Source organism: Argiope bruennichi, chromosome 4, assembly GCF_947563725.1.
Source record: "Argiope bruennichi chromosome 4, qqArgBrue1.1, whole genome shotgun sequence".
NCBI lineage: Eukaryota > Metazoa > Arthropoda > Arachnida > Araneae > Araneidae > Argiope > Argiope bruennichi.
Genome location: NC_079154.1, coordinates 38,892,457 through 38,920,143, shown reverse-complemented (window position 1 = coordinate 38,920,143; position 27,687 = coordinate 38,892,457). Strand labels below are relative to the sequence as shown.

Genomic DNA, 27,687 nt, shown 5'->3' with positions numbered 1-27,687 from the left:
TTATTAAAATAATATTTTTGATAATTAAAGTATTAAAAGTTATTTTTATAACATAACAATAACATAATATAGCAATTCAATGTATATTTCGAAATGTTTGCATATAGATTTTTCGTTATATGTCAGTTTGAATTGATTATGTAGAATTCTTTTTTTAGATAAGGTCACCACCTAAGGCATTTGACATGGCATGCACTTGAATTAAAATGCATTTTTAATTCAAAAAGATTGTGATTAATTTATTAGATTTCATTCATTAAAGGAACTGAATCTAGCAAATTTTGTTCTTTAGTGACATTAAATAATATAAAACATATAATAATATAAAAATAATTAAAATATCATAAAGAATATAAAAAATAACATATGCACAATTACTGATGCCAAAAGAAGCTTAGAAAAATATATATTTGCCGCAATTCAGCAAATCGTGTTTTTAATATTAAATGCTAATATTTCCAGTCTTTGCAATTCTCATCGCACTATAATTAATTTGTAACAAGAAACGAACAACTTGAGCAGATGGAAAGAACTTTTTATCAGTAAAACTTTCTGTTCTTATTTAATTAAAATTGTTTTTCATTGATGGCATTTCCTTAATGTTAAAATAGTTCCCCGAATACGTTTAATTAACACTTCCTTTTAATAATCTTTATGCATTTAAAAAATTTCTTCAGAATGGGAAACAATAGCAAATTTGCAGACAGAACGAAGCAAAACATCAGCTTCACTTAATGCATTTTTATTTGCATCGATAGAAGATATTTCGAATTTAAGATGTTCTTTTTACAGCATTAATACACACATTTCGGGGTTTAAAGATTTGAATCCTTCTTTTATATACTGAAATGAAATAATTCATATAAGGTATTTAAAGATAACATATCCATTGTTGCTACTAGAGTCACTTTACCCAGAGAGTCCATCATTTTGCACAATATTAAAGATTATTGTCCTATATTATATTATATCATTTAATATATTGCAATATTATATAATATTGCGAATATTGTTTAACATCATACAATATTGTATAATGTATGCGTGGAACTAAGGAAGTGTTTCAGTATTATTTTTAACTTATGCTAAAAAAAGGTCAACTGCCTTACAAAAAAAAAAAAAAAAAAACACCTAAGAATGGTCCTCCTATTCTAAAATTGTTCTCTCGTTGCTTCAAAGTGAGTGTGAATATGTTTGTCTTTTCTGGAGATAGATGGCTCCAAAAATATTTGACAACATTTTAGAATATTTATTCATTTAATTTTTTATCTATATTCGTTTTATTTCAAAAATAAATTAATAAATTATATTTATAAATATAATAAAGTTGGATCTTCCAATTTATGCTTTCTTAATTGAAATAAAACACTGTAGAAATACAATTTACAGATGAAAATGCAAATAGGATTTAATTATCCTCCTTGGGCAAAGTTATTTAATAAAACTTTACTAGGCGAAATTCCACATTTTTGATTAAAATTCAAGAGATTATAAAATTTTATTAAGGACAGATATCAGTAATAACCACGTGTTGTTATATTTTTTCAACATTAGCACAAACATCACTATTTTAGTTTGAAATATAAGTGACTGCATTATGCTAAGGTACCTACCCTTCAATACGAATATTGCAATATGTGTATCATTCCTTTAGAGGATCCACCACTTAGAAAGGAAATTAACGGTTAAGTATTAGGTTCCTGGCTAGCCACCAGCATATTAAGCGTCCTCATCAAATAATAGGCTTTCATAACGGCGACTTTACAGAAGAGATAGATATGATGCTAAGGTCCGGTAATGAGGTCTGTTCTGTGGAGCGAGCTAGGTACTATGCTTCAATAATGAAGAGTAGGTCATTAGCTTTTCTTCGTGTATATGTATACCTGACTCTATGTATTTGTTTATTTGGATGATATTTGCTGTCACAAATGCCATGTTTAGTCTAACTGCGTCATATATATACGCTTTAATATACCTGATTCGAACTAATTAAAAACGTTATGTATAAATTCATGTGATAAGAAGGTTTTAAATACTTTGGAAACTAAATTGTAACGTACCACCGTAAAGGAAAGTAGATCATTAGCGCTTTTTCACGTGGACATATACCTGACTCTGTTTGTTTTGGATGATATTTCCTGGCCCAAATGTCATATTTGTTCGAACTGTTTCTTATGAACCTGATACCAAATAATTAAAATATTGTGTAGATTTCATGAGACTCATGGGATGAGAATATTTTAGATAATACTTTGGAAAGTAAAATGTACTGTTCTATAATAATGGGAAGTAGGTCATTAGCACTTCGCCACTTGATATTTACTGACCCAAATGTCATATTTGTTCGAATTGTTTCTTATGTACCTGATACCAAATAATTAAAATATTGTGTAGATTTCATGAGACTCATGGGATGATAATATTTTAGATACTACTTTAAAAAGTAAAATGTACTGTTCTATAATAATGGGAAGTAGGTCATTAGCACTTCGCCACTTGATATTTACTGGCCCAAATGTCATATTTGTTCGAATTGTTTCTTATCTACCTGATACCAAATAATTAAAATATTGTGTAGATTTCATGAGACTCATGGGATGAGAATATTTTAGATACTACTTTGGAAAGTAAAATGTACTGTTCTATAATAATGGGAAGTAGGTCATTAGCACTTCGCCACTTGATATTTACTGGCCCAAATGTCATATTTGTTCGAATTGTTTCTTATGTACCTGATACCAAATAATTAAAATATTGTGTAGATTTCATGAGACTCATGGGATGAGAATATTTTAGATAATACTTTGGAAAGTAAAATGTACTGTTCTATAATAATGGGAAGTAGGTCATTAGCACTTCGCCACTTGATATTTACTGGCCCAAATGTCATATTTGTTCGAATTGTTTCTTATCTACCTGATACCAAATAATTAAAATATTGTGTAGATTTCATGAGACTCATGGGATGAGAATATTTTAGATACTACTTTGGAAAGTAAAATGTACTGTTCTATAATAATGGGAAGTAGGTCATTAGCACTTCGCCACTTGGATATATACCCGTCTCTGGTTGTTTGTTAGTTTGAATGATATTTATTGGCATGAATGTATGGTCTACTGCTCCATATAAATGGTTAAATATAACTTATTGGAAATAATTAAAACTTTATGAATGAATTCATGTGATAAGAGGATTTTAAATAACACTTTGGAAAGTAAAATACAAGCACGACTCTCACTAAATAAAACAAATTCCAACTAAGAAGCATTGTTTAATTTTTAGGAATAATAAGCACGATTTTATTTTATATCTAAGCCTCAGATGACCAGATGGTTCACCGGAAATATCGGTTATATTTGGTTTCAGATAAATCGATTAGATAAAATTTCGAGTCAAATATTCAACCAAATGGTCTGAAATGAAAGCTGTGCTACTTTAGTTGACTTATTTAAAGTCGGTTTATTATGTACATTAACCATTCTAATGAAGACCAGTCTCATAATAATCAGAGTTATTGAAAATGAAAATGTCCTGTTCGTCTGCCCTCTAAATTCCGCGATACTATAGTGTACTGTTCACATGTTTATTCGTCTTGTAAACTATACAGATATGGAAAAAGAACAATTTAAGAAAGTATTTTTCTTAACAGTAGAATTAATCAACATTCAACAATGGAAAAAATTAAACGAAGAAATATTTTATGAACAATGAAAACGTTTGCATTTGAGGACAACATTGTAATATATCGTTGGAAATTGGATAAAAATATTTTTTTTAAATTGATAAATCTCAACAAAAATTTGCATGAGTATAATATTGGTTTAATTAAAAGGACACTTTTTTAAAATTGGAATTGTTTTTAAATTTATTTTTGAGTAATAATTTTTTTGGAAGCTATTGTTGTAAAGGCCTAAAATCATCTTGATTATTAATTTTAAAAAATTAATAAAATTTTTAAAAAAAACTCTTTAAAGTGCACATTCTCACTCCCCAAGCTATACATATGCCAATTTAGTAGTTGTAAGTAGAATAGTCTGACTTGTACAGGCTTAAAATACAGACACACACACACACAACATTCATCTTTATTATCATAAGACAATGTTTTTTTAAACATATTTTTGCTTAATAAAAAGTCCTTTAGATTGTTGAAATTTCCTTTTGTACATTCCTTTGGAACAGCAGATTTCACAATGTTATAAACTTCTAGATTCACTACTATAATTGTACATTGTGTTTTAAATTATAACGTAAATGATTTACTCTATTATGCATAGCACAAAAACTCACTAACCTATTATAATTAAAGTACCAAAATTTGATTAATAAGTACACCTATCAGGATTTATATAATACGGAATTTTTTTGTGAGGGGAGGGGGGTTCACAACATATGAAATATTGTTTCAAAACTTTTTAGGTATCGTAAAATATGAAGATATTGTTTGAGAAAGAAAAGATTAAAAGTAAATATGGAAGAATAAAAAATTTTACTCCCCCTCTCAATGAAATTTTTTTCAATCTTTATTTATTTTTGGAAATTTTGTTACCTTGAGGAGTTATTTCGATTCACGAAAGTATTAACAAATTCACAAACATAAATATATGTACTATAAGAACAATGAAATTTATCAGTGATGTATTTATAAACAAACTAAATTAATGAGTGCATCACTTATATAACTGTATTGTTTTTTTAAACCAAAATGTCTTTATAAATGAAATATTTTGTGTAATTGAAAAAATCCTGACCTTTAGACATTTGTTTAATTTATTATTTAACCATTTAAACTTATTTCTAGAAATGGGAAAATAATTTTCTTTAAATGAACGATAAGAATGAAAGAAATTCAGATTAAATTTATTGCATTTCCAGGAAAAAGCAAATGTAGAAATTATTCAAAGTGAGAAACACCATCGTCTTCAAATATTAAGATTCAAATCTTAAACCCCAATTTCTGTTTTGACGTCTAGCAATGAGATAAATTTCAATCATGTTTAAATTGAGCGATCTATCAGTGTGCCAATAAACCAAAATATGTGTAAATAGCAAAGGCCAATAATCTGAGGTCTTCCATTTTTATTTTATATTTAGTATGATTCATTTTTTTTCCTTCATGGGCCAAATTGTAGATTATTGCTATTATTTTCTTTGAATATACTTTTTTTTTTATTTTGCATTCGATATTACAGTTTTTAGTATTAACAGATCACTGAAATCGGATTGCAACAACTAATGTTTATTTAAGTGTTCGGAAACATTAGAGAAGGTGGCAATGCAAGGAAACAAAACTGCCAATGTGATTACATATTTATAACTAAAGTGTACTGTAAATAATGATTTTTTCATTACTTAAACATTCTTTTAATGCATTATTAATCATGTTTAAATTGAGTGATATATCAGTGTGTGAATAAACCAAAATATGTGTAAATAGCAAAGGTCAATAATCTGAGGAATTCCAGTGATAAGAATTTCTTCTACATCATTGGAAGGATAATATCTGACAAACAGGTTCGAAGATATTAATAACAGGATAATAATCCGTCTACATAAGCACAACATCTAGTCTAAAAATAATAATTTAAAGCTGAAGCTCTTTATTTCAAGAATGTAGTTTAGATTTGAGTCCAAATCGAAGATGTTATGAAATATTCTTAATTTTTATTCTATGGAAAAAATGGTAAATCCAAAAAGCTGTGAAAAACCTTCAGTCTTCTATATTTTCTGTACTCTTCACTTACTCTTGATAAAGAACTATCCTGAAAGTATTTTTTCGTGTATTGGATGTAAAATCATACTGATATTCTTTTTCTTAAAGTTTATGTGTAACACAGATATTGATTTATGGATAAATTTTTATGATGTTTGAAAAATAGTTCTAGCTCAGTTCAGTTTAGGTTGTCTAGGCGAGATAACATTGTATAAATGTTGTTTGTATAACATTCTTTTATAACATTGTATAAAATATTATATAGAATTGTATAAATATTTAGTCAAGACTTATACATGCATTTTAATACCATTTGGAATATCTAAAAAAACCCAACCTGAACACTATTCATGCTTTTCACTTATATGATTTTTGACTTATTCCATCTTTCTGAAATTAATTCATGATAAATATATATCTATTTATCGTGAATTAATTCATCATCTTAAATTCATGAATCATGAATAATCTCCCACTAAACTTCTGTTTTAACATCTGTCATCCGTCTTTCACTCGTTGCTTAGGGAACAATCGAAGATACAAGACATTGGTATTTGATGATGGATACAATGAATAGATGGACGCTCTTAGTATTTGAGATGTCACATACTAATAACGATTCCACTAGGAAGTTTCGTGAAGATAATAAATATAACAAGTTTGATGCTATTAAAATAGCACTATTTAATAATTCATAGTTTTATACTCAAATACTTATGTTAAGGCAATCATAAAAATCAAGTTATCTGAAAGGGTTTCGATTAAAATTCAGCCCAATGTTGGCTATCAAAAATGGTTGAATTTTCATAGATATCGGTGTTCGTGTTATAACAAAAATTTAATAAAGTTGGACAATACTTGCCTATGTTTGTTGTTCTCTGCATGGAGAATACATGACTTGCAGTTAAAAAAATTGACAAAAATTTTGTTTAAAGCATGGAAAAATGAATTTACAGAAAAGTTAATTAAATGGTGTTAATTAAAGTTAATTAAATCTTTGGGGTTTTTAACAACAATTTCCAAAAACATTTTCGTGCAAATGTTTTTAGAATTTCTTAAATTTAAAAAACGATACGCTTAATGCAGAGTGATCCATTATTCTTCAAAAAAAATTGGAATGAACGGTCTCATTGTTATATCTTCCAGGGATGCAAAGTAACTTTGTAAATTGGAGCTAAATCGGACATTTGTCTTAATTGTTTCCATATTATATTGACTATATGACCTGCTGGTGAACATTTGACTATAGGAACACGTATAATCTTTATTATACTTGTTTGCAGGCAAAATATGCTTACTATGTGCTGTTAGAACCAGTACCAAAAGTATACATTTGACATACAGAAAGATACAGTTCCCTTAAGCATTGTTTCTGTGCACCTTGTATGGAGAGTACATGTAAATTTCGAAACTTTGAAATATCTTCCTCTATTTGCTTCAGGTGGTGGTGGACATCTTTAATTCTCTTATTACTTTGGTGAGTTTTCGATTTCTTGCATTTACAACGAACTTTGCATTTACTTGGGAATTATGAAAGGCATTTCATTTTTCAAAAATAAAATCCGACAATGGCATCTGTTTCTGCCAGTCAAGTAAGTTAGGAAATATGATCCTTCTGAGTTGCACGCGAATGAGTCATTAAAAGGGGATTGTAGCAGAAAGCTGAAGTTATGTCTAATTATGGAATATTTGTTGTTTTTTTAGATTGAAGAGATTTCTTTTATGCCATAATGATGTTCGTTTTCTTAAAAATTTCAAATTTTGTCGGTTATCAAGTTTTTTTTTAATGGATAAGACATTTGCTTTCATTTTATGATTATTTTCCGTATATATCATTTAATGTCTACGTATACTATACAAACGATGTTTTAAAAGAACTATAATAATTACAAAAATGTATATATTTCAAAGATCAAAATAAAACATATACCCAAATAATATATACAATATATTCAAGAAATGTTTTAATGTTTAAATTTCCAGCGCAAGATATTTTATTTTTAGCAATTCCATGGCAAAAAAAAAAAAAATGATGCAAATATTTTACAATTTTTTCGTGTATTTCTAGTTATTCTTTTACATATTTCCCTAGGAAAAAATAATCTAATCGGGTTCGAAAACATAATTTGTTTTACTCTTTAAATAATGTTGGCTTATTCCTTATTGCGCCAATTAATTTTCACTGAAATCGTTCTGTACTTCATTTATATAAACTATATGTAATTTCTTTCATTGTATAGTAATTTTTAAACATGATTAAGACAAATTTACTCTAGACAACACAAACATGGAATTTTTGAAATTTTTATCAATCTAATTGCAATTTGTAATCTGTAGAATAGTATTAAATATATTTTTATATAAATTTATTATATATTCTTATATAATAAATATTAATAAATATAAAGAAATCCTGTTTTTTTAATAAATATACATAAATTGTTCTTAATTAACAATTCTTACCAATTTATAAATCAATGAAGTTTGTTTTCCAGAAGAATTAATTGTTCGTCCCCTGGAATTATTTTAAATTCCACATCCTTTAGTTTATGACATTAATGGGAATGCATTTAATTACATAATTAGGAATGTAAATATGTGCAAATATTTATTGCAAATGTCTGTAAATTTTCTAAGCCTGCTTTCTGAGATGAAGTACATAAATGTTGTGAAATCCATCTACAGTTAATGTATCCAGAGGTAAATACAAATTGCAAATGTCTAAAACTCATACGTTGGAGATGCCCTGACAAGTTAGCCAGTGAGTTCCGTTTAATTTTATAATATTCTAAATGTTATTAAAAGAGAATTCGAGTAAAGTTTAGATTTTATATTTCAATATGTAAATCCAAATTAAACTTTCAGAGATTGTTATCTTAATGACTAAGTACTGACTATAGAGTAAATTAATTGAAATATAATTTGAATTGCCTTATTTTCAAAGGGCATTAATTAAAGAATTCCTGATTATTCCATATTAAAAAATGAATTAATTTGTTTTGATAAAGAGGAAGTTAATTGTATAACGATTATATTTTTCAACTTGGAATAAGTGATAATGTTTTATTTTCCCTGTTTATTGATTATTTCATGAAGAATTAGGGTTGATTCATATTCATAATTAGAATGAAAATTTTAACGAGAGGAGAATAAGAATCGTTTTATTTTAAAATTTATCATAAAGAAATATACTGACCAAATCGTAAACCAAATAAAATAGTATACTAAAAATTTATTTGTTCCACACGCACACACACTTAGAGATACAAATTACCTTCCTCACTATATCTATGACAAATTTGGCAGCTCTGAGTTTTATGATCTACATTATACAGTTCCAATACACAGCCACACAATACACACATAACCATATCCAAGCTTAAGCGTATGCACACAAACGCGTGCAATCTGCTTTATTATTAATAGATATAGAGATACATTTGTAAATTTGTTATCTTTTTTATGAAAATTTTTATCAATAATACACAGACACGCAAGCGCAAGCTCAAACATAAAGGCACACACACATTAATAAGAAATTAATTAATACGTTTATTTTTATTTTAAATGCATTAAAGTCTCGGTTTAAAGAACCACTAGGGTTATTTTCGGGTTATCTCGTAATTTTGATTCATGGTCAGATTGCGAGGACGATACCTGATATGGCATACCCTCTCCAAATTTCCACACCACACTGGTGGGAGGACATTTGGCCCCGATGGATATAACGTGCATCAGACCCGCTTACAAGACGTTTCTTTGGTGGAATCGGATCTCGCTTCAGTGGAATCGGATCTCGAAACTGAGGCCTTTCGGTTCCGCAGCCAAGACCTTACCGTCAGGACATCGCCACCCTTTGTTTTATTAATTAATAAAACAACATGCCTTGCATTTTTATTTCGAAAAAGAACTAAGGAGTTCGATAAATCAGTAAATAATTAATATGAAAATATGTACAAAGTATGTACATATGAGCACACAGAAATTTGATGGTTCAAAAATAAAATAAGCATATTCACATAAATAACAATCACTATTTATTGCTGTAATAAATTATTATTTATTATTCGTATAAATAAACATATGCAATTGATATATTTTAGAACGCCTTAAAAAAGCTTACATCCTTTCCAAATGTTATTCTTGACGAGCACAAGAAAGATTTCTGAACAAGTGCTATTGAAATTAATTGCTCGAATTAGTTTAATACTATAAGCAAACGATTTTAAATAACACCTGCTATTTTTTCTAATTAATTAGAATTACTTTGAAAGAAAAATCTTGTTCGAGTGTAAACTCTAAACAAAAGGAGTGCGCTAATTTCAAGGATAAATTTTTATTTAATTTCATTTTGGCTTTTATTTCGAGTAAGTACAATTATTATCAAGAATACTGCAAATGAGAGGGAACTCTTCATTTTTAGTATTTAAAATAAAAGAATAAATCTTCCGGTGCTAAATGTATGGCCGGAAGTCTGGAAGTGAATAATTAATTTTAGGATTATCGCAGCTGTCAAATTCAAAAGAATCCTCTCATTTATGTTAATAAGAGAATTTATTACATTGTTGGTATTATGTATTTTTCCCTGCTTTTGAATTCATAATTCAAAAGCCATGCAGTTGTCAAGACTTATCAGCCAGATTAAAATGAAGAAAATACGTAACTGTAAATGCACAATTATGAATAATTAACGAGCAAATTTATCTTCTAATGTTCGTTTTCAGTTTCATTTTAATTCTCTGTCAGATTATAATTCATTTGATGGTAAAGAAATAATAATCTCTTACTTGAATGAATGCATACTGTAGAAATTGCTGAAAGGAAACACTCCGAAAGTTGAATGTAATTTCCATTTTTCAAAAAAAATAAATAAATAGAGTCTGAATTTTGCTCTAATTTAATAAGAGTAGGAAATGTGAGAAGGAAGAAAATTCAATTAATTAAAACCCTATGATATACTACAACTTAGGGTTAAAAAGCAACGCAGAACTAACACACGTGTCTTTAATAGATTAACGTTTTCTTATTCTTATTTATATTCTTCTTTTGAATTCGATCCTTCGTTCCAAGAATAAATCCAATGCTAAATATATATAGTACCAACCATTTTGACTATATTTGAATTGGCTGCTTTTTTTTCTATTAATTATTTTAATTAATTATATGTTATTGATTTCATAGCAATCAATCCTTTGGTTGTATATTTTTATCAAAATCAATGATTTAGATTAAACTAATTGTATTATACAGAAGATAAAACTTGGTAATAGAATATATCGTAGTATTTTTTATAACATTAATTTATATATATATATATATATATATTGGTTTCACTATACATTTTAATATCTACTTCACAAAAAAAAGCTACAGGTTTTTATGTGAATTACATTACAAAAACAGATTCTGATTACACCTTTGTACTATTTATGCTTTTTGATTAATATATTCAAAAATTGCAAAACCTTCTCTGTATGATTGACGGAAATCATAAGAGAGTAGTGTGAAGACTACATCTTTGAGACATAAAGAAATAAATTGACATGAGTTATTGTTTTAAGAAATGCAAAACAAACAACTTAGGGAAATAAATAAATTAAATTTATCACAATCTAAAAAATTAAATCTCTTGTAAAGTCTCTTTATTAAAACGACATTATTTATTTTCTAAATTTTAATATAATATTACAATGTTTTTCTTTCTTGGCAGATGAAAGAGAATGTTCTCCATGTGTAGCATTTAAATCAATCAAAGCGTTGCTATTCTTTTATTTAGAAGTCATTAAAATGCTCTGATATATGATTTTCCATTTTGTCATGAAAAAAAAAATCCGTTTTTGAAATATATTTAGAAAATTTGCATAAATCATTTTTTTAATACTTAAAGTTACTTTTTTTTTATAAAGTAACATTACCGAAAATAATTTTCTGGAATACCACAAAGCAAATTTTTTGCTTAAATCTACTGGTGGCAATTTTTTAACCCTTTATGTGTTCAGAAGAAGGTATTTTTATTAAATCTTAGGGGAGATCTAAAGCTTTAAATGCTTTACATTGGGATTTTTCGAGTTTGAGCGACCACAAAAATATTTGTTTGTTTATTAAATATTAATTATCTGAACTAATAAACAATAATTATAATGCATTAAAAAGCGAAATCCAGAATAATCTGTATATTAGGCAAATCTAGTTCATTTGATAATAAAGTACGATATTTGCATTTTATAAATATTAAAATTTGTTTTTTTTTATTGAAACATTTATAAAACCCCAGTGCACCACAAAATATCACATGGTGCTTACAGAAGTAAGTATGCTACTCATTGCATAAAGAAAAAGAAGAAAATTTAACAGTAATGAAGGATTACAGATGTCAACAATAAATTAATTAAATTAATTTAAATTAAAATTACATTTTGGGGTTGAATATATTTTTTTACGAATACACTTTGATTAGAAGAGTTCAATTTGCAGCTTAAAATTTGCATTTTCAAAACATCTTAGTTTTGAGGGCATTAGCATTCCAATATAAAAGAACTTTAAGTCATCGTAGCGTAGTTTAATTTATCCAACAAATTAAATTGTATGATTTTTGGCTGAAACTAGTTCTAAATTTTCATTAGCATCTTAATGATGAGGCCGTAACCAGGCCAGTATAAATTAATTACATTTTTGAACTACCGTGCTATCTCATCATTATTCATCGAATTGCATAATCCTAGAATAAAACGAGTAAAATTTTCTTAATCCTCTTCATGATGAGTCCTTCCGGGGGAAAGTAGCAACTCTTTGATAAGTCTTCCACGTCTTTCATTTTATTCATGAAATTAAATTTAGGATTTCTAAATGAAACGACTATTTTTATTTCGTATAAACAGCTCAAAAGTTTTCATAAATAAATATTTTGATTTAAATGAAAATACGCCTAACTTTAATGCCTTCTAAAGTGTTGTAAAGCTAATAACAGTATTATCAACAAATTTCTTTTGGTGTATTTAATTTGTAAAACAAATAATTTTATTGAACTTATCTTTACTTTCAAGTGAAATGGTAAGTAAACAACTCACAAATTTTTAAAATAAAGAGAAAAATATAATTTTGTGGATTGTATATAACTCTTAGTTTGTGATTTGCATGACAATCTAAATAAATTAAATATAAGGTTTTTTTTTTTTTTTTTTTTTTTTTTTTTTTTTTCAAATATGAGATAAGATCATACGGAGGATAACTTATAAGATTTTGCAGCGGCCAAACAGGCGATAAATGACTGTTTGTTTCGCCAGTTGGCGATAAGCGTCAATCATACCTTTGGAGATGAACTTTGCTCTCCAACGGATACGGAGTGACTCACTTCCTGCCTTCACCAGATGGCTTAGAACTTCTGCCTCGTGCTGGTAGATGGAATTACGGCCAATGTATCATGATATATATTTGTTAATTTAATTTGTAATTAAAATATATTTTTGTTATTTAAATGGCTGGCAGTTTTTATTAAGTAAAAATGTTTAATACTTTAATTTAAAGTAAATTTGGCAATGCGTGTTAAACCACGCACCAAACTGGTGACCCGATACTTTCGTTTTTACTCTTCTAAAATTTGTGAAGTCCAGCCTCAAAATTTTAAAATATGCTCAAATCAGATTTTGGTGATTGAGCTCTTCAATTACTTTTCGTAATGGATTATTTTGAATTATTGTGCCTAGAAGTAATGCATCAAGGTCCAGGTATGTGCTCAAATTTTCTGTTCATTTCTCTGTGATTGGTCAAAATTTCATTTCCCCATTATTTTGGCGAAGAAATCGTATTATTTATATTCAGTATTATTTTTCGTGTTATTTTTTGTATTCGAAGTATTAATTTCTTATTACTTTCGTTTTGGCTACCATGTTTACTATTATGATTTTTAACTCCCAAATTTTTTTAAAAACACGTGTATTTAAATAATCGTAAATTTTTCTGATATTCGTAAATATTGTAAAAATTATTAGTTTTCCACAACGAGAAACCAAAAATGCTTAATTCTGAAAACGAAACTGTCAATGCTGACGCTCCGATAGAGTCGCAGGTGTCCCATCTTTCGGTGAAAATACCACCGCTGTGGAGGAACAACATAAAATTATGGTTCATCCAAGTAGAAAGCAATTTCGCTCTAGCTAAGATAAGTAACGATCTTACAAAATACAATCATTTGATTGCAACTATTGATCCGGAAACTTTATCTGCGGTAGCTGATATTTTACTCACACCCCCTGACACCAACAAATATGATGCATTAAAGACTCGACTTATAGCCGAATGTTCTGCTTCGGAAAATGAACAGATCCGTCGACTGCTTTCGGAACTACATTTAGGCGCCGATAAACCATCGCAGTTACTTCGAAAGATGCGCGAACTCGGTGGTGGTACAGGCATAAAAGACGATTTTCTCAAAACTTTATGGCTGCAAAGACTACCGTCAGAAATGCAGGCAATTTTATCAATAAGTTCTGAACCCCTGGATAATTTGGCCAACATGGCTGACAAAATTGCCGAGGTCCGTATTTCCTCAACAGATAGTAACGTCTTTGCCGTAAGCCGAAGCGCGGAAAGTAATGCCATGCGGAAAGCTTCCACTCTGGATGAGTTTACTGCACTCCGAAGCGAAATCGCCGCTTTAAGTAAGCAGGTACAGCAGCTTTCCCGCGACAGAAGCAGAGGCCCTTTCCATCGGAAAAACAAACAGCGCAGTTTTTCGCGTGGGCGTTCCGGTGATCGTGAGAGAAATTCTGTTATTATCATGCGCGTTTCGGAGAAAAGGCACTGAAGTGCCGATCGCCTTGTTCATACTCAACTAACGCGGATCAGGGAAACTCGCAATAGCGGCTGTCGATCAACCTACATTGACGGCAGCCGCGCAATCGTATCGTTTGCATGTTTTTGATAAGGGATCACATTTCAAATTTTTGATCGATTCTGGCTCTGATGTTTCATGCATACCACTCAATAAAAACCAAAAAAATCTAAAACCTGATTCTCTACAACTTTTTACAGCTAACAACTCCAAAATTTATACTTATGGATCTAAATTATTAAATGTGGACTTAGGTCTCAGGCGAAATTTTCCATGGAAATTCTTAATTGCTAATGTGCCTGTTCCAATAATAGGGGCGGATTTTTTACAAACCTTTAACCTATTAATAGATCTCAAAGGGCGCAAACTTATTGATAATGTAACTAAATTTACCCAACCCGGAATAATTTCACAATCAACAAATTATGCATCTCTAAAACTTATTTCTGGTGAATCAATATACCATAAAATTTTGGAAGAATTCCCAGAATTAACAAAATTAACATTTGGGTTAAAACCTGTTAAACATAATACGGTACATTTTATTGAAACAACAGGTCCACCTTTCCATAGTAAACCTAGAAGGCTAAATCCAGAAATGTATGACGCCGTCAAAAAAGAGTTTCAATTCATGATGGATCAAGGCATATGCCGACCATCAAAATCACCTTGGTCATCTCCCCTTCATGTCGTTACCAAAAGCTCAGGCAGCATTCGCCCTGTAGGTGACTATAGGAGATTAAATGCCTGTACAGTACCGAACCGTTATCCTATACCCCATATCCAGGATTTTTCCAATGCACTCCACGGGAAAAATATTTTTTCAAAACTTGATATAGTCCGTGCTTATTTTCACATACCAGTGCATCCGGATCATATACAAAAAACAGCAGTTTGTACACCATTTGGACTTTTTGAATTCCCATTCTTAAATTTTGGACTATGTAGGGCAGCACAAACTTTTCAGCGATTCATGAATGAGATCCTGGGAGATATTAAATTTTGCTATGTTTATTTGGATGATATTTTAATATTTATCTCCAGTCAAGAAGAGCATAAAGCTCATTTACGAATCGTACTAGAGAGATTGAATACATATGGACTAACCATAAATGTTTCAAAATGCATATTTGGCGTCTCAGAAATTCCTTTCTTAGGTCATTTAATTACTAGTTCGGGAACTAAACCTTTACCCCATGAAGTTGAACCGATTCTCAAATATCCACAACCAAAAACAGTTAAAGATCTTCAAAGATTTTTAGGTTTTTTTAAATTTTTTCCGTAGATTTTTACCTAACATAGCAAAACATCAGGTATATTTAACTTCATATTTAAAAGGCGCGAAAAAGAATGATAAAACGAAATTGGACTGGTCAGATAAAGCGGAAGAAGAATTCCAAAATTGTAAACAATTAATTGCAAATGCTGTTTTATTGGCACATCCAAAACCAGATGCCACATTAATTTTACAAGTCGACGCTTCAGACTTTGCAATCGGTGGGTCATTGTCTCAATTAGTTGATGAAGAATTGCAACCACTCGCATTCTTTTCTCGGAAACTCTCCCCAGCTGAAAGAAACTATAGCGCTTACGACAGAGAGTTATTAGCAGCTTATGCTGCCATCAAACACTTTAGGCATATGCTTGAAGCTAGAAATTTCTCTTTGTTTACTGATCATAAGCCGTTAATTTACGCTTTCCAACAGCGCTTGGACAAATGCTCTCCGAGACAGGCTAGACAATTAGATTTTATATCTCAGTTTACCACCGATATTCATCACATAAAAGGCTCTGAGAATATATTAGCAGATGCACTTTCGAGGATAAACGCAATAAACATGCCAAATCCCATGAATTATAACGAAATTGCACAAGCACAACAAACTGATTCGGAATTAAAAAAATTTAATCGATAATTCTGCAACATTACAATTTAAATGAATTGCTTTTCCAAATTGCGAAACTCCCATTTATTGTGATGTATCAACAGGTACAGCTCGACCTTATATTCCTGAATCATTTCGTCAGCAAATTTTTGCATCACTGCATAATTTATCTCATCCTAGCATTCGCAGCACTTCAAAATTAATCCGATCGCGTTTTATTTGGCCTTCCATTCGAAAAGACTGCAACAATTGGGCTAAGCATTGCATCCCGTGTCAAAAATCGAAGGTAATTCGCCATACTAAAACCCCAGTAGGAAAATTTGTGGACCAATCACAGAGGTTCGAACATGTACACCTGGACCTTGTAGGCCCTCTACCTCCTTCTCAAGGAAACTATTATTGTTTAACAATGATAGATAGGTTCACGAGATGGCCAGAAGCCGTACCAATTCCAGACATGACAGCACAGACAGTAGCACAAAATTTTTTTAAGCACTGGATAGCCAGATTTGGTTGTCCTGCAAGAATTACTACTGACCAAGGCAGACAGTTTGAGAGTGATTTGTCCCGTGCTCTCTCTCAGCTACTAGGAATTAAAAGGATAAGATCTTCTCCTTATCATCCTCAGGCCAATGGCCTGATCGAAGAGTTCCACCGCCCATTAAAGGCAGCTTTGAAAGCCTACAACACAGATCAGTGGTCTGCAGCACTGCCCACCTTGTTACTAGGATTCCGGTCTGTCTTCAAAGAGGATCTGCAAGCAACGACAGCTGAGCTGGTATATGGCAAGTCTCTGCGACTACCAGGAGAATTTTTCGATCCAACACCTGGAGACGCATCACCCAAGCAACTCGTGGAGGACTTAAAACGTCATTTTGCAACGATGAGACCAGTTCCAACTTCCTGTCATGGACAAAGAACAATCTTTGTACATCCTCACCTCAACGAGTGCTCACATGTATTTGTGAGACACGACGGTGTACGTAAACCTCTACAAGCACCATATGATGGACCTTACTAAGTTCTTGTCAGACGACAGAAAACTTTCGATCTCGAGATCAAGGGAGCTTCCCATACCATCTCTATAGACCGTCTGAAACCTGCTTTTATTATTCCTCCTGAGTGTTCCAGTATACCACCAGCCAAGCAGGAAGCAAGTTCCACTACTAAGTGTACCAAAACACTTCCAGCTGAGACATCCATCGTCGTTCCAGCAAGGCAAACAACTCGCACAGGGCGACAAGTTCGACCCCCACGTCGTTATGTCCATTTCCAATGAGACTGCGGAGGGAGTGTGCAGCGGCCAAACAGGCGATAAATGACTGTTTGTTTCGCCAGTTGGCGATAAGCGTCAATCATACCTTTGCTCTCCAACGGATATGGAGTGACTCACTTCCTGCCTTCACCAGATGGCTTAGAACTTCTGCCTCGTGCTGGTAGATGGAATTACGGCCAATGTATCATGATATATATTTGTTAATTTAATTTGTAATTAAAATATATTTTTGTTATTTAAATGGCTGGCAGTTTTTATTAAGTAAAAATGTTTAATACTTTAATTTAAAGTAAATTTGGCAATGCGTGTTAAACCACGCACCAAAATTTCTACACAGACAAAAATTTATTACAGTTTTCTAAACTCCAGATATGACATATATTTAAATGTCAATATGGAATATTACTTTGCTCCAAGTGCAAATGGCCGTGTATCAAATGTTAATGATTATTGAAACTAGGCCAATCTTTATGTCAATATCATTTTGAGCAGTGTGAAACAATGCAACTTTGTCAATATTAACAAATTTTAATATTTGGCATTCAGCATTAGGAAAAAAGAATGCCTTGTTTTAAAGGTTACAGCTTTATTCCGTTAAATTAATTTACATTATAATAAAAGTATTAAGTTATTATGAAATTATGTTTAATTTTGTTATAATGAAGCAAATATCGCATGGTTTATACAACATTGTGTTTTAATTTTTCCTTTTTTATCACATTGCTAACATTTTAGCTATCACAAAAAGCAATAGAAAAATAAGACTAATATTGATAAAATATTAATTTTCCAATTAAGATTGGTTTTATTTTGCATATTAACAACCTTTGTGTAAGAACATATTTTTATTTGAGGACGAAATTTCTACAGTAAGAAAATAAAGCTAGTACGAAAATTGACATTTCAATCTTTGGGCGGCCATATATGAATTTGTGTACCTTTGATAAGCTAAACATTTGAAACGCATCCTCTTATACTAACTACTTCAAATTTTATAACTCGAACTTTAAAGTGAGTTATCTTAAAATATTTACAATGACACTGCTCAAATATTTTTGAGTGTATTTATATCAAATTGCAAAATATTGACGACGACGGATTCTGACGACGAATTATTGATAAATATGCCTAATTTAATATCAATTTCAAGTTCAAATATTTAGTATATAAAATAAGAATAAATGGAATTCCGTTTTAAGAGTTTAAAGTGGTCAGTATCAGGCAGCTTGGGCAGGTTATTTTACTGATAAATTCTTGACAATACGAATAGTTACTCCAGCATCAAAATAAAGAGAAATTTACTCGCGGATGAAAATTTCAGAGAAATTTTATTTCATATGAAATTCTTAACGTTTTATTTTAAAAATAGTTTTCCAATAGACACCTGTTGAACCTTTTTTTTTCAGAAGATGCTTATATTTACTGAATTTTATAAACTTCTCATATCTGTCTGCTTATTTAACGGTAAATTACGGTTTTGGTTCTTTAACCCTAGTACTTACTATGAGGAAATGACGTCCGGATCAAAGAGCCTCGAACATCAGATTCTAACCTCAAGAACTAAGTCCACCCTGTTTTAGAAAAATATTAAATTTTGAGAGAAATAATAATTCTTTTAATTGTATATATGTGATATAATTGAAAATTAAAACCAAAAATATTGTAAAATATAGTAAATATTACAGATATGTCTTTTTATAATTTTCGCACAATTAGTTTTATTTGATATACACAACCCGAAGCGATAATATTTATTGTTTAATTTTTAATTATAGTGAAACTTGGAGAAAAATCTTTTGCATTTTACGCTGTAATCTTTCGAGTATATATTGCGCGATTCTTCTTTTCTGTAATGTTGTTATCAAGGCTCATTTCTTTATTTGACTAATGTTAACAAAAATACCTTCTTTTGATTAATATGTTTTATAATCATTTGTATCTTTAGAGAATAATTACGTTGCCAGTAGGACTATTAGAATAACATTTTAAAATACAATCTTAATCCAGCGATTTATTTTGTTTTTCTTTTATAAGTGTATAATGTTCATTAAGTGTATTCACAGTTCCTTTATGGGTGTTATAATCTGCTATTATAGTCGAGATTTTCATAAATGTTTCTTAATTATCATGATGCATTGTGTTCATAAATATGAAATCTTATTGATCCATGCAACTCTTCGTTTGTTATTTGACCGGAGAAGTTCTTGCTTATATTTCTTATAATATTAAGAATAAAATATTTCGTTTAAGAAGAAATTAACTTAGTTTGTGGGAAAATTAAGTTATCACATGTTTCAATTTTATACTCTTGGTTTAAAGATCAATTGGAAATCATATGAAATCAATTTTGTAATTTTGATTCTAAATTCTTTTCCAGTGCAAATATGTGACTTAGGACAAATAAAGTTTTACTATCACATAAAAAAGAAATTTTAATTCCATATTCAGATAGTTTAATAGATATATAACTGTTCACTGACCCCAAAAACAACTAACTATTTGTCTATTGTAACAATTTTGCATAGATAAAAGAAATTTTTGGCTGAACTCTTAATTCAAAATTGAAATCTTAGTCTTAGACAAAAGTTAATCTATGATGAATTAAGTTAAGAGTTAAGCAAATACTTTGCAGTAATTCATTTTTATCCTTTTCAGTTGAATTAATAATATATTTATCTAAACTTTACGTACTGTTAAAAAAACAGTATCGAAAGATATAACAACTAATCATATTTTAATACAGGGTGCAGCAGAAAACCCGGACAAAATTTTTTAATATAACTTGATTAAAAATAAATAAATAAAAAAATATAACAAATAATAATAAGAGTAGACTTTTACTAATAAATAAATTTAATTTGTTTCAAAGTAGCCGTCTTTTGCAGCTAGATAGAGGCTCAAACGCTAATTGAAATTTTCAGCAATAGGCCGCCATTTATCCCATTACTGCCGAAGTCATTACTTTAGAGATTCCACACTTTTATGTCGTTCCTAGAATCCAAAATCAACCGTACACTGCAATCATGAGATCAAGATTCGACTAGTATTGTGCCCATTCTCCAGAAGATACCACATCCAGAAAATGCGCCTTGCACCACTCTTTCGGCTTTTTAGCCTTGTGAGTTTGTGCGGAGTCTTGTTGAAACTCCCATTTTACATTTCTGAAGTGCGTTTTGGCCCATGGCAATATAACAGCTTCTAGAAGTCTCGTTGGTGCACTTTTTGATTTATTTTAGCGCCCTCATCCACAAAAACCAGAGATGTTTTGCTGCTTGCACAAATTCCGCCCCAACCCATACCCGACTCTGAATTTTTGCGATGTTCAACAATAGATGAAGTGCATGGAGCGCCTACAGACTAGATCCTACAGTTCTAGGAGTTATGAGCTTCTGGACGTTACACAATAGTGAAAAGGAATCTCTGTCAGCGTTTACTTGTGACCCTTTTCAAAATTTGTCTGTGTTTTTGAAGCTGCACGAGTTTGTTTTCTTCAGAAAGCTGAATTTTTTGGAACTAGCAATGCTTTAATCCAAGTTTTGTTTTTGCCATTCGTTATTCTGATCGGTTCTTTATTCCAAGTTCACGAGCGACCTCACGGAAACACTCGAATTTCGTTGAACTCGCTTTTTGATAACCTTACGGCTATGGAAAGTGTTCAACATACGTTTTCATTCACTTCCTGAACTTTGACCATCATTGCCAAGCTCTTTGAAACTAAAGATACATCAGACACTGTTTGCCGAGGCATATTAAGCAAACGAGCGACTTCATACTGTTCGTTTTCCTTGCTTAAACAACTTTAAAATAGCATATATTTTGCTTGGAATTGTTAAAAATCCAAAAGGCAGTATGTAAACTAAAAGACACATTATAAAATATATTATAATTGGAGTGGTAGAGAAAAAGAAATTAACAAAAATTAAAAAGAAATTGATTAACTTCTATTCTATAATGTAATAACTTTGTCCAAGTTTTTTTTCCGCACTCTTTACAATGTGAACAAAATTATATAAAGCATATAAACAGAAAATACCTTTGCATCATCATCTTTCTAAGAAAATACTTTTCAAGGAAATAACATCTACACTAACCGAGTTGCGAATTGTCGACAAAATAACTTCATTCCATCGATTTTCACAACCAGTTCAAAACAATTCTAGTCTATTTGATCTGAAACAGCAGGGCTAATCAAGTTTAAAAGGAAATAAGTTGAAACCTTGGTAAACAACTGCTTTATCTGAATCCAATTTTCAGAATCTTCGATAAACAATTGTTTTCTAATTGGAAAGAAGTTTAAACTTCATTATATTGTGGTTTCTGAGAAAACCTTTTATTTTGGGTAATATTCCAAAAATTACATTAAGCGAACTCACTTTCCTGTTTCACTCTTTATTTAGTGCTTTTATTAGGTAATTTAGAATAGATTCTTGTACTTTATTATTTTTACTCTCTAGGTCTTGCATTTTTAACTGGAAATCTTTTTTGATTATGGTTGATCTGATAGATTTTTTAAGTAGAAAAAAAAATAAGAGATGCGTATTCATGTAATGTCTTTTTCTACTTCTAACGCTTTTTTTAATGTATCCGTTATTTCAGAAAATAAAAAGTGGCGAGGAACAAATTCTTCTTAAAAGATTAAATACATATAAATAGTTACACAGTGATTATTAATTCCTATAATCCCCCTGTATCGTTACCAATAGGAATAACATTAATATGGATATTCCAAATACGTGATTTTAACATAGATAGTTAGAAGAAATTATTTTAAGAAGCTTTTGGGATTCCAGAGATAATGGTCGATTCATAGTGCTTCTAGATCACAGCAAATTTAATTGGATGAATATACATGATATCACTAAAAGCCTCCTTACGGCTTATTCTTTCGTGAATTCTAATAAATATTAATAATTCTCTGAATTATTTTTCGAATTCTTGGAGTTTAAAACAGGTATAAACCTTTTGAAAGTCACGTTCCGGATATAAAATTGGAAAATATACTTGTAATTGGATTTTAAATACACGGTGGTTATAATTAAAGTTCCACTTTGAAATGGTTATAAAAGGAAAACTACTGGATCAAATATTATCGGAAATAATTTAAAGAGATCGTGAAAATTTCTTTTCTTAAAAAAATAAAATAAAACTTACTACCAGTATGAAAATGGCGCTGTATGCAATATTGATAACAAAATAGGACATGACGACACTGGTTTAAAATGTATTTAACTGTTTCTGAAACTTCTTGCAAAGCATTTCCAGTGTGTGTTACCTCAAAAGCACTGTTTATGATGATAATCTAAACAAATTGGCGGAACTGAAAGATGCGATACACCGGTATGTGCTTAACATTCCTCCCGATATGCTAAGAGCTACTGTTCAGAATGCAGTAATGCGATTTAAATTGTTTTCAGAAAATGGTGGACGACACATTGAATATGCTTTGTAACACGTCTCAGAAACAATTAAACACATTTTAAACCGATGTCTTCGTGTCCTATTTTGCTTGACAATATTGCATTATATTGTATTATATATAATTATATTGTATTGTATATTGTAATGTACAATATTGTATTATATAATTATAATATCAGAGGATACAAAATATTTTTAATTTAAGTATTGTGAAATTAAATCAGGCGATTATTAATTTATTAATTAGACACAAAAAATAAAAAAAAAAGTCTGAAGCTATAGAACAAATGCAAAATTCCTCATTTTTCTTATTATAATCTTTATTGAAATTATTCTGCATAGTTTTTAACTTTTTTCACATATGTATACTTTCTTAAATATTAAAAATAGAACAAGTTACAATAAAATAAATTTATCATCATTGGATATATTGGAGTATAATAAATCAATTCCTTCGTAACAGATAAAAATGAACTATTTTTATTAAAACAGTACTTGATCCCGACTTTTTACTAAACTTTGCAAATGAATACTCAATTCTCAACTTTAATATTAAGAAATGTTATTGTTTGTTGATTACCATATTGCTTATTTTTATATTTTAACTAAATTATTGTTAACTGGATTTTTACCCTAAAAATAATTTTGCAATGTCATATTCTGTATTATTATAATTTATATGTGTTCCGCAATGTCATATCATATCATACGACGGAATTCTGTACATTTGTAATTCCTTTGAAAACATTGTGGAAGAATTAGTCCTTTGAGCACTTTCTTTAAGTACCTCAAAAGCTTACTTCTGAAATTGCATCATACTTCCCAATTTTAATATCTTTCAAGAATTTAAAAGAACTATAAACATTAATTTAAGAATGGTTTCTTGCAATAAGGCTATATTTTCAACAAATTAGATACTTAGACAAAAGCTTAATGTCTTAAAGGTCTTTAAAATTATAATAAGGTTTGAAGCACTTTTATGAATAATTAATTTTATTTCTCTTTTAAGATTATATCATTTCTAAGAGATCATTAATTCTAAATTGTTTCCATAATAAATAGTTAAGTCTTTTCTTTAATAAAATTTAATTACATCATTTTTTTAAATTCTAGGGTCCATCAGTAACATTGATGATGGTACTTACCGCTGTCCAGATGGATCGTCTCCAGCCATTCGACATAAAAGAATATCTGGAGTACTTGGAGCTGCATCAAGTGTCACTTCCATACAAGTAGCGAATTTGCTTCGGTTGTTTAAAATACCCCAGGTAAATATTATCTGATTAATAAAAATAAACAATTAACTTCGTGTTGAATCAATTACAAATTTTTTGAAATTATATATATATATATAATGCTGTGAAATACTGCTGTTTAATATGCTGTGAAAGACTGTAATGATTGTCAATAGGATTAAGACATGAACTGATCTTAGATACATGAATTTTTGTAAAAAGAATTTTCTTATTGTAGGATAACTTTATTTAATAATTCGATAATTTAGTAAGTTTTAACTATTCGATTATGGGGGCCACGGTGGCCTGGTGATAAGGTCTCGGCTTCGGAACCGGAGGGTTTCAGGCTCAAGACCCGGTTCCACCGAAGAACCGTTGTGTAAGGGGGTCAGTTGCACGTTAAATCCGTCCTCACCAAACGTCCTTCCGCTGGTGTGGTGTGGAGAGGAGAGGGGGGTGCCAGCTCAGATATCGTCCTCGTCATCTGACCGCGGTTCAAAATTACGAAGTACGTCCTAAAATAGCCCAAGTGTTGCTTCAAACGGGACGTTAATATAACCAAACCAAACCAAAACTATTCGAATATATCGAAAAATATTCCTTAGTTCATGTGTAGAAAAATAATATGATGATTTAAGATAATGTGAATGTAACGAGGTGTTATTAAGCATTCTCTTTTGAAAATGTTTAAAGGTTTAATTTACTTACATTTAAATAAATACAAAAAATTATGTATTTTTTTAAGTTTTTGATTTTTTGCTGGATAAAAACATTGTAAAAAATTGTAAAACATTATAAAAAAAATACATTGTAAAAAAAAAATTAAGATATAATTAATAAATTAAGTGAAAAATGAAATCTAATATTTCAACTTTATATGTTGAATAATAAATCGTTATAATTATGCATCGAATGCTTATTTATACTTATATATAGTCATGCCTAAATACTTATTTATTGAACTTGAATTTTATTTATTGTAATCCCAAAAATTTCATGTAGTCAGAAGACAAATAAGAAATTGTGAAAATAATAAGCGTGACATATTGTAATTAATATGTAATATTTATAATTTGCTGATACTTTCGGTTTAAAAACTTTGGTTTGCCATACAATGTTTAGTCAGGAATTATACAAATGGAATTAGCGTTGTTTTGGCATGTTATTATTTTAAGAAATTTGTATAAGAGCAAAGATTACTTCAAATCTTTTTCAGTATAACAATCTTATGATATTCCACAATCCATTTCAAAACAAATGTCAAAACAGTGTTTTGGCACTCTAGTTTTTACTGAATTAACCTAACAATTTCTAAAATAATGTATATGTTTTTATGATATTGCTTAATTGTACAAAACGTAGCAGCTTCCTTAACACAGTTCCGATGCTATATAATTAAATGGCTTACATAAAAATTGAAATAATAGCTTGCTACATTTTCGAAAAGTATTTAAGCATGTATAATCAATTTCATTAACCTACTTATCTATAAGTATTTTATGTATTTGATTTCATTAATAAGTTATGATTTATTGAATTTTTCAAAAAAGAAAATTCTAAAAAGTATATCACGCTTTTTTTTTTTGCATGTGCAAAAGAGTTTGATAGGTACTATTACAAAAACCTTCTTAATTACTGATTTATCATTTACATCTCAGTAAAATGCATCAATTCATTTGAATGTATTATTGGTATTAAGAAATGTAAACCAACACACGCTTTTTAAAGTAATTTACATGCAGCTGAATTTATTATTAGTAATTTACATGCAGAATGCAGCTGAATTTGACTGTTTTCAAGAAGAATATTTGTTTTCTATTAAACTGACTTATTAGCTAAGATTTTTTGAATCATTAAGAATTCATAGAGGAAATACTTTCATACCATTTAATAAAATGGAAATTTTTCAATCCAGTGTCATACAAGAAGAGTAGCTGAATTCATTTAATATATTTAACTAATTTTTCTCATTTTTGTATATTTCAAATTACACGTGCAGACTCATAGATATCTAATCCCTTAAACGAAAAAATCGAATGTGAGAGATATACAAGATAGTCATAGATATTCTAGGATTTTACGTCTATGTTGCTTTAAGTCTAATACTCCACAAATAATGCAGAAGAATACGTGCCTTTTGTAAGGATGTTGAAGTTCAACAGCACTAACCATTTGACCTAGAGCAACTGAGTTTCATTTTTAAATAATTTGAAGAATGGATATATATATATATATATATATATATATATATATATATATATATATATATATATATATATATATATATATATATATATATATATATATAAATATATATAATATCACAAAGATATTTTTAAAAATATTTTGTTAAAATTTTAATTAAATGTAAGGGTGAATTTACCGTCTTTCAGCTATAATTAGCAAAAAGTATTATTATACAAAAATATTTTTTTCTCATTATTTTGCAATTTAAAAATAAACTTTTTAATGGATCTCGTTTCTGACATGTAAATATTTCTAAAATGTATTGATTATATATATATATATATATATATATATATATAGCACAATTTTCAACAATATATTGCATTGTTTCATCAAATATTTAATTATGGTTTCCATCGTATTTTTGAAAGCAAGGAAAAATAATTGTGTTTTAATATCTACGCAGTTACAGGAGAAATGAACAACTGAATTATAAATTTATGAATATTCCGAATATAGCTGAACAGAACAGTTATGTTTTTAATACCATGAATATCAATCATTGCAATTGACTCCACAGGAAAGGTACATGTATACAATGAGCATGATATAAATCCATTAAGTGGGCAAATATCCATTAATTCGCAAGTGGGCACATTTCGCTGCACATTTGAGCAATATAGTCGGCTCTTCTTCACAAATCTAATAAATATTTACTGTATCGGCTGTAAACAAAACCCAGTAAAAGTACATTTTCCACATGTAATATGTTAAGATAATACGTCTTTAATGTCCATCGCCGTTTATCGTTTGGTGAGGAAAATTATTAGCATCAGAATTAGGCATAAGAGATTTAACTCTGTGAATAAAAGAACAGCCCCAAACGGCCATTCAAAAAAAGTACGGGTGTCACCCAAAACGCGTGGATGAATGCTACGTTACTTGAATTATGTAGTAATTTCCTTCATGTGTGATTGTTTGAATAACCGAAGTGCATGCTTTGTTCGGTAAATACATTCTCAGAGGCATTTGGGGGCGCGGCAGTTTTCTGAGAATACTTAAATGTTATCAGGCATGCATTTGCTTAGAATTTATGAGTTTAGTGCTGTTCTCTTTTGTATATCAACTCCTTAAGAACATG

At 29.7% G+C, this 27,687-nt stretch overlaps 1 protein-coding gene across 1 annotated transcript in view; it reads left to right on the top strand.

The window, feature by feature from the left end:
• LOC129965859 (metabotropic glutamate receptor 6-like) overlaps nucleotides 1–27,687 on the top strand; it is a 76,856-nt gene that overhangs the window by 14,793 nt on the left and 34,376 nt on the right. The window contains exon 2 of the mRNA XM_056080099.1: nucleotides 24,238–24,392. Coding sequence (XP_055936074.1) covers nucleotides 24,238–24,392 — 155 coding nt within the window. The remainder of the gene's footprint in view (nucleotides 1–24,237; nucleotides 24,393–27,687) is intronic.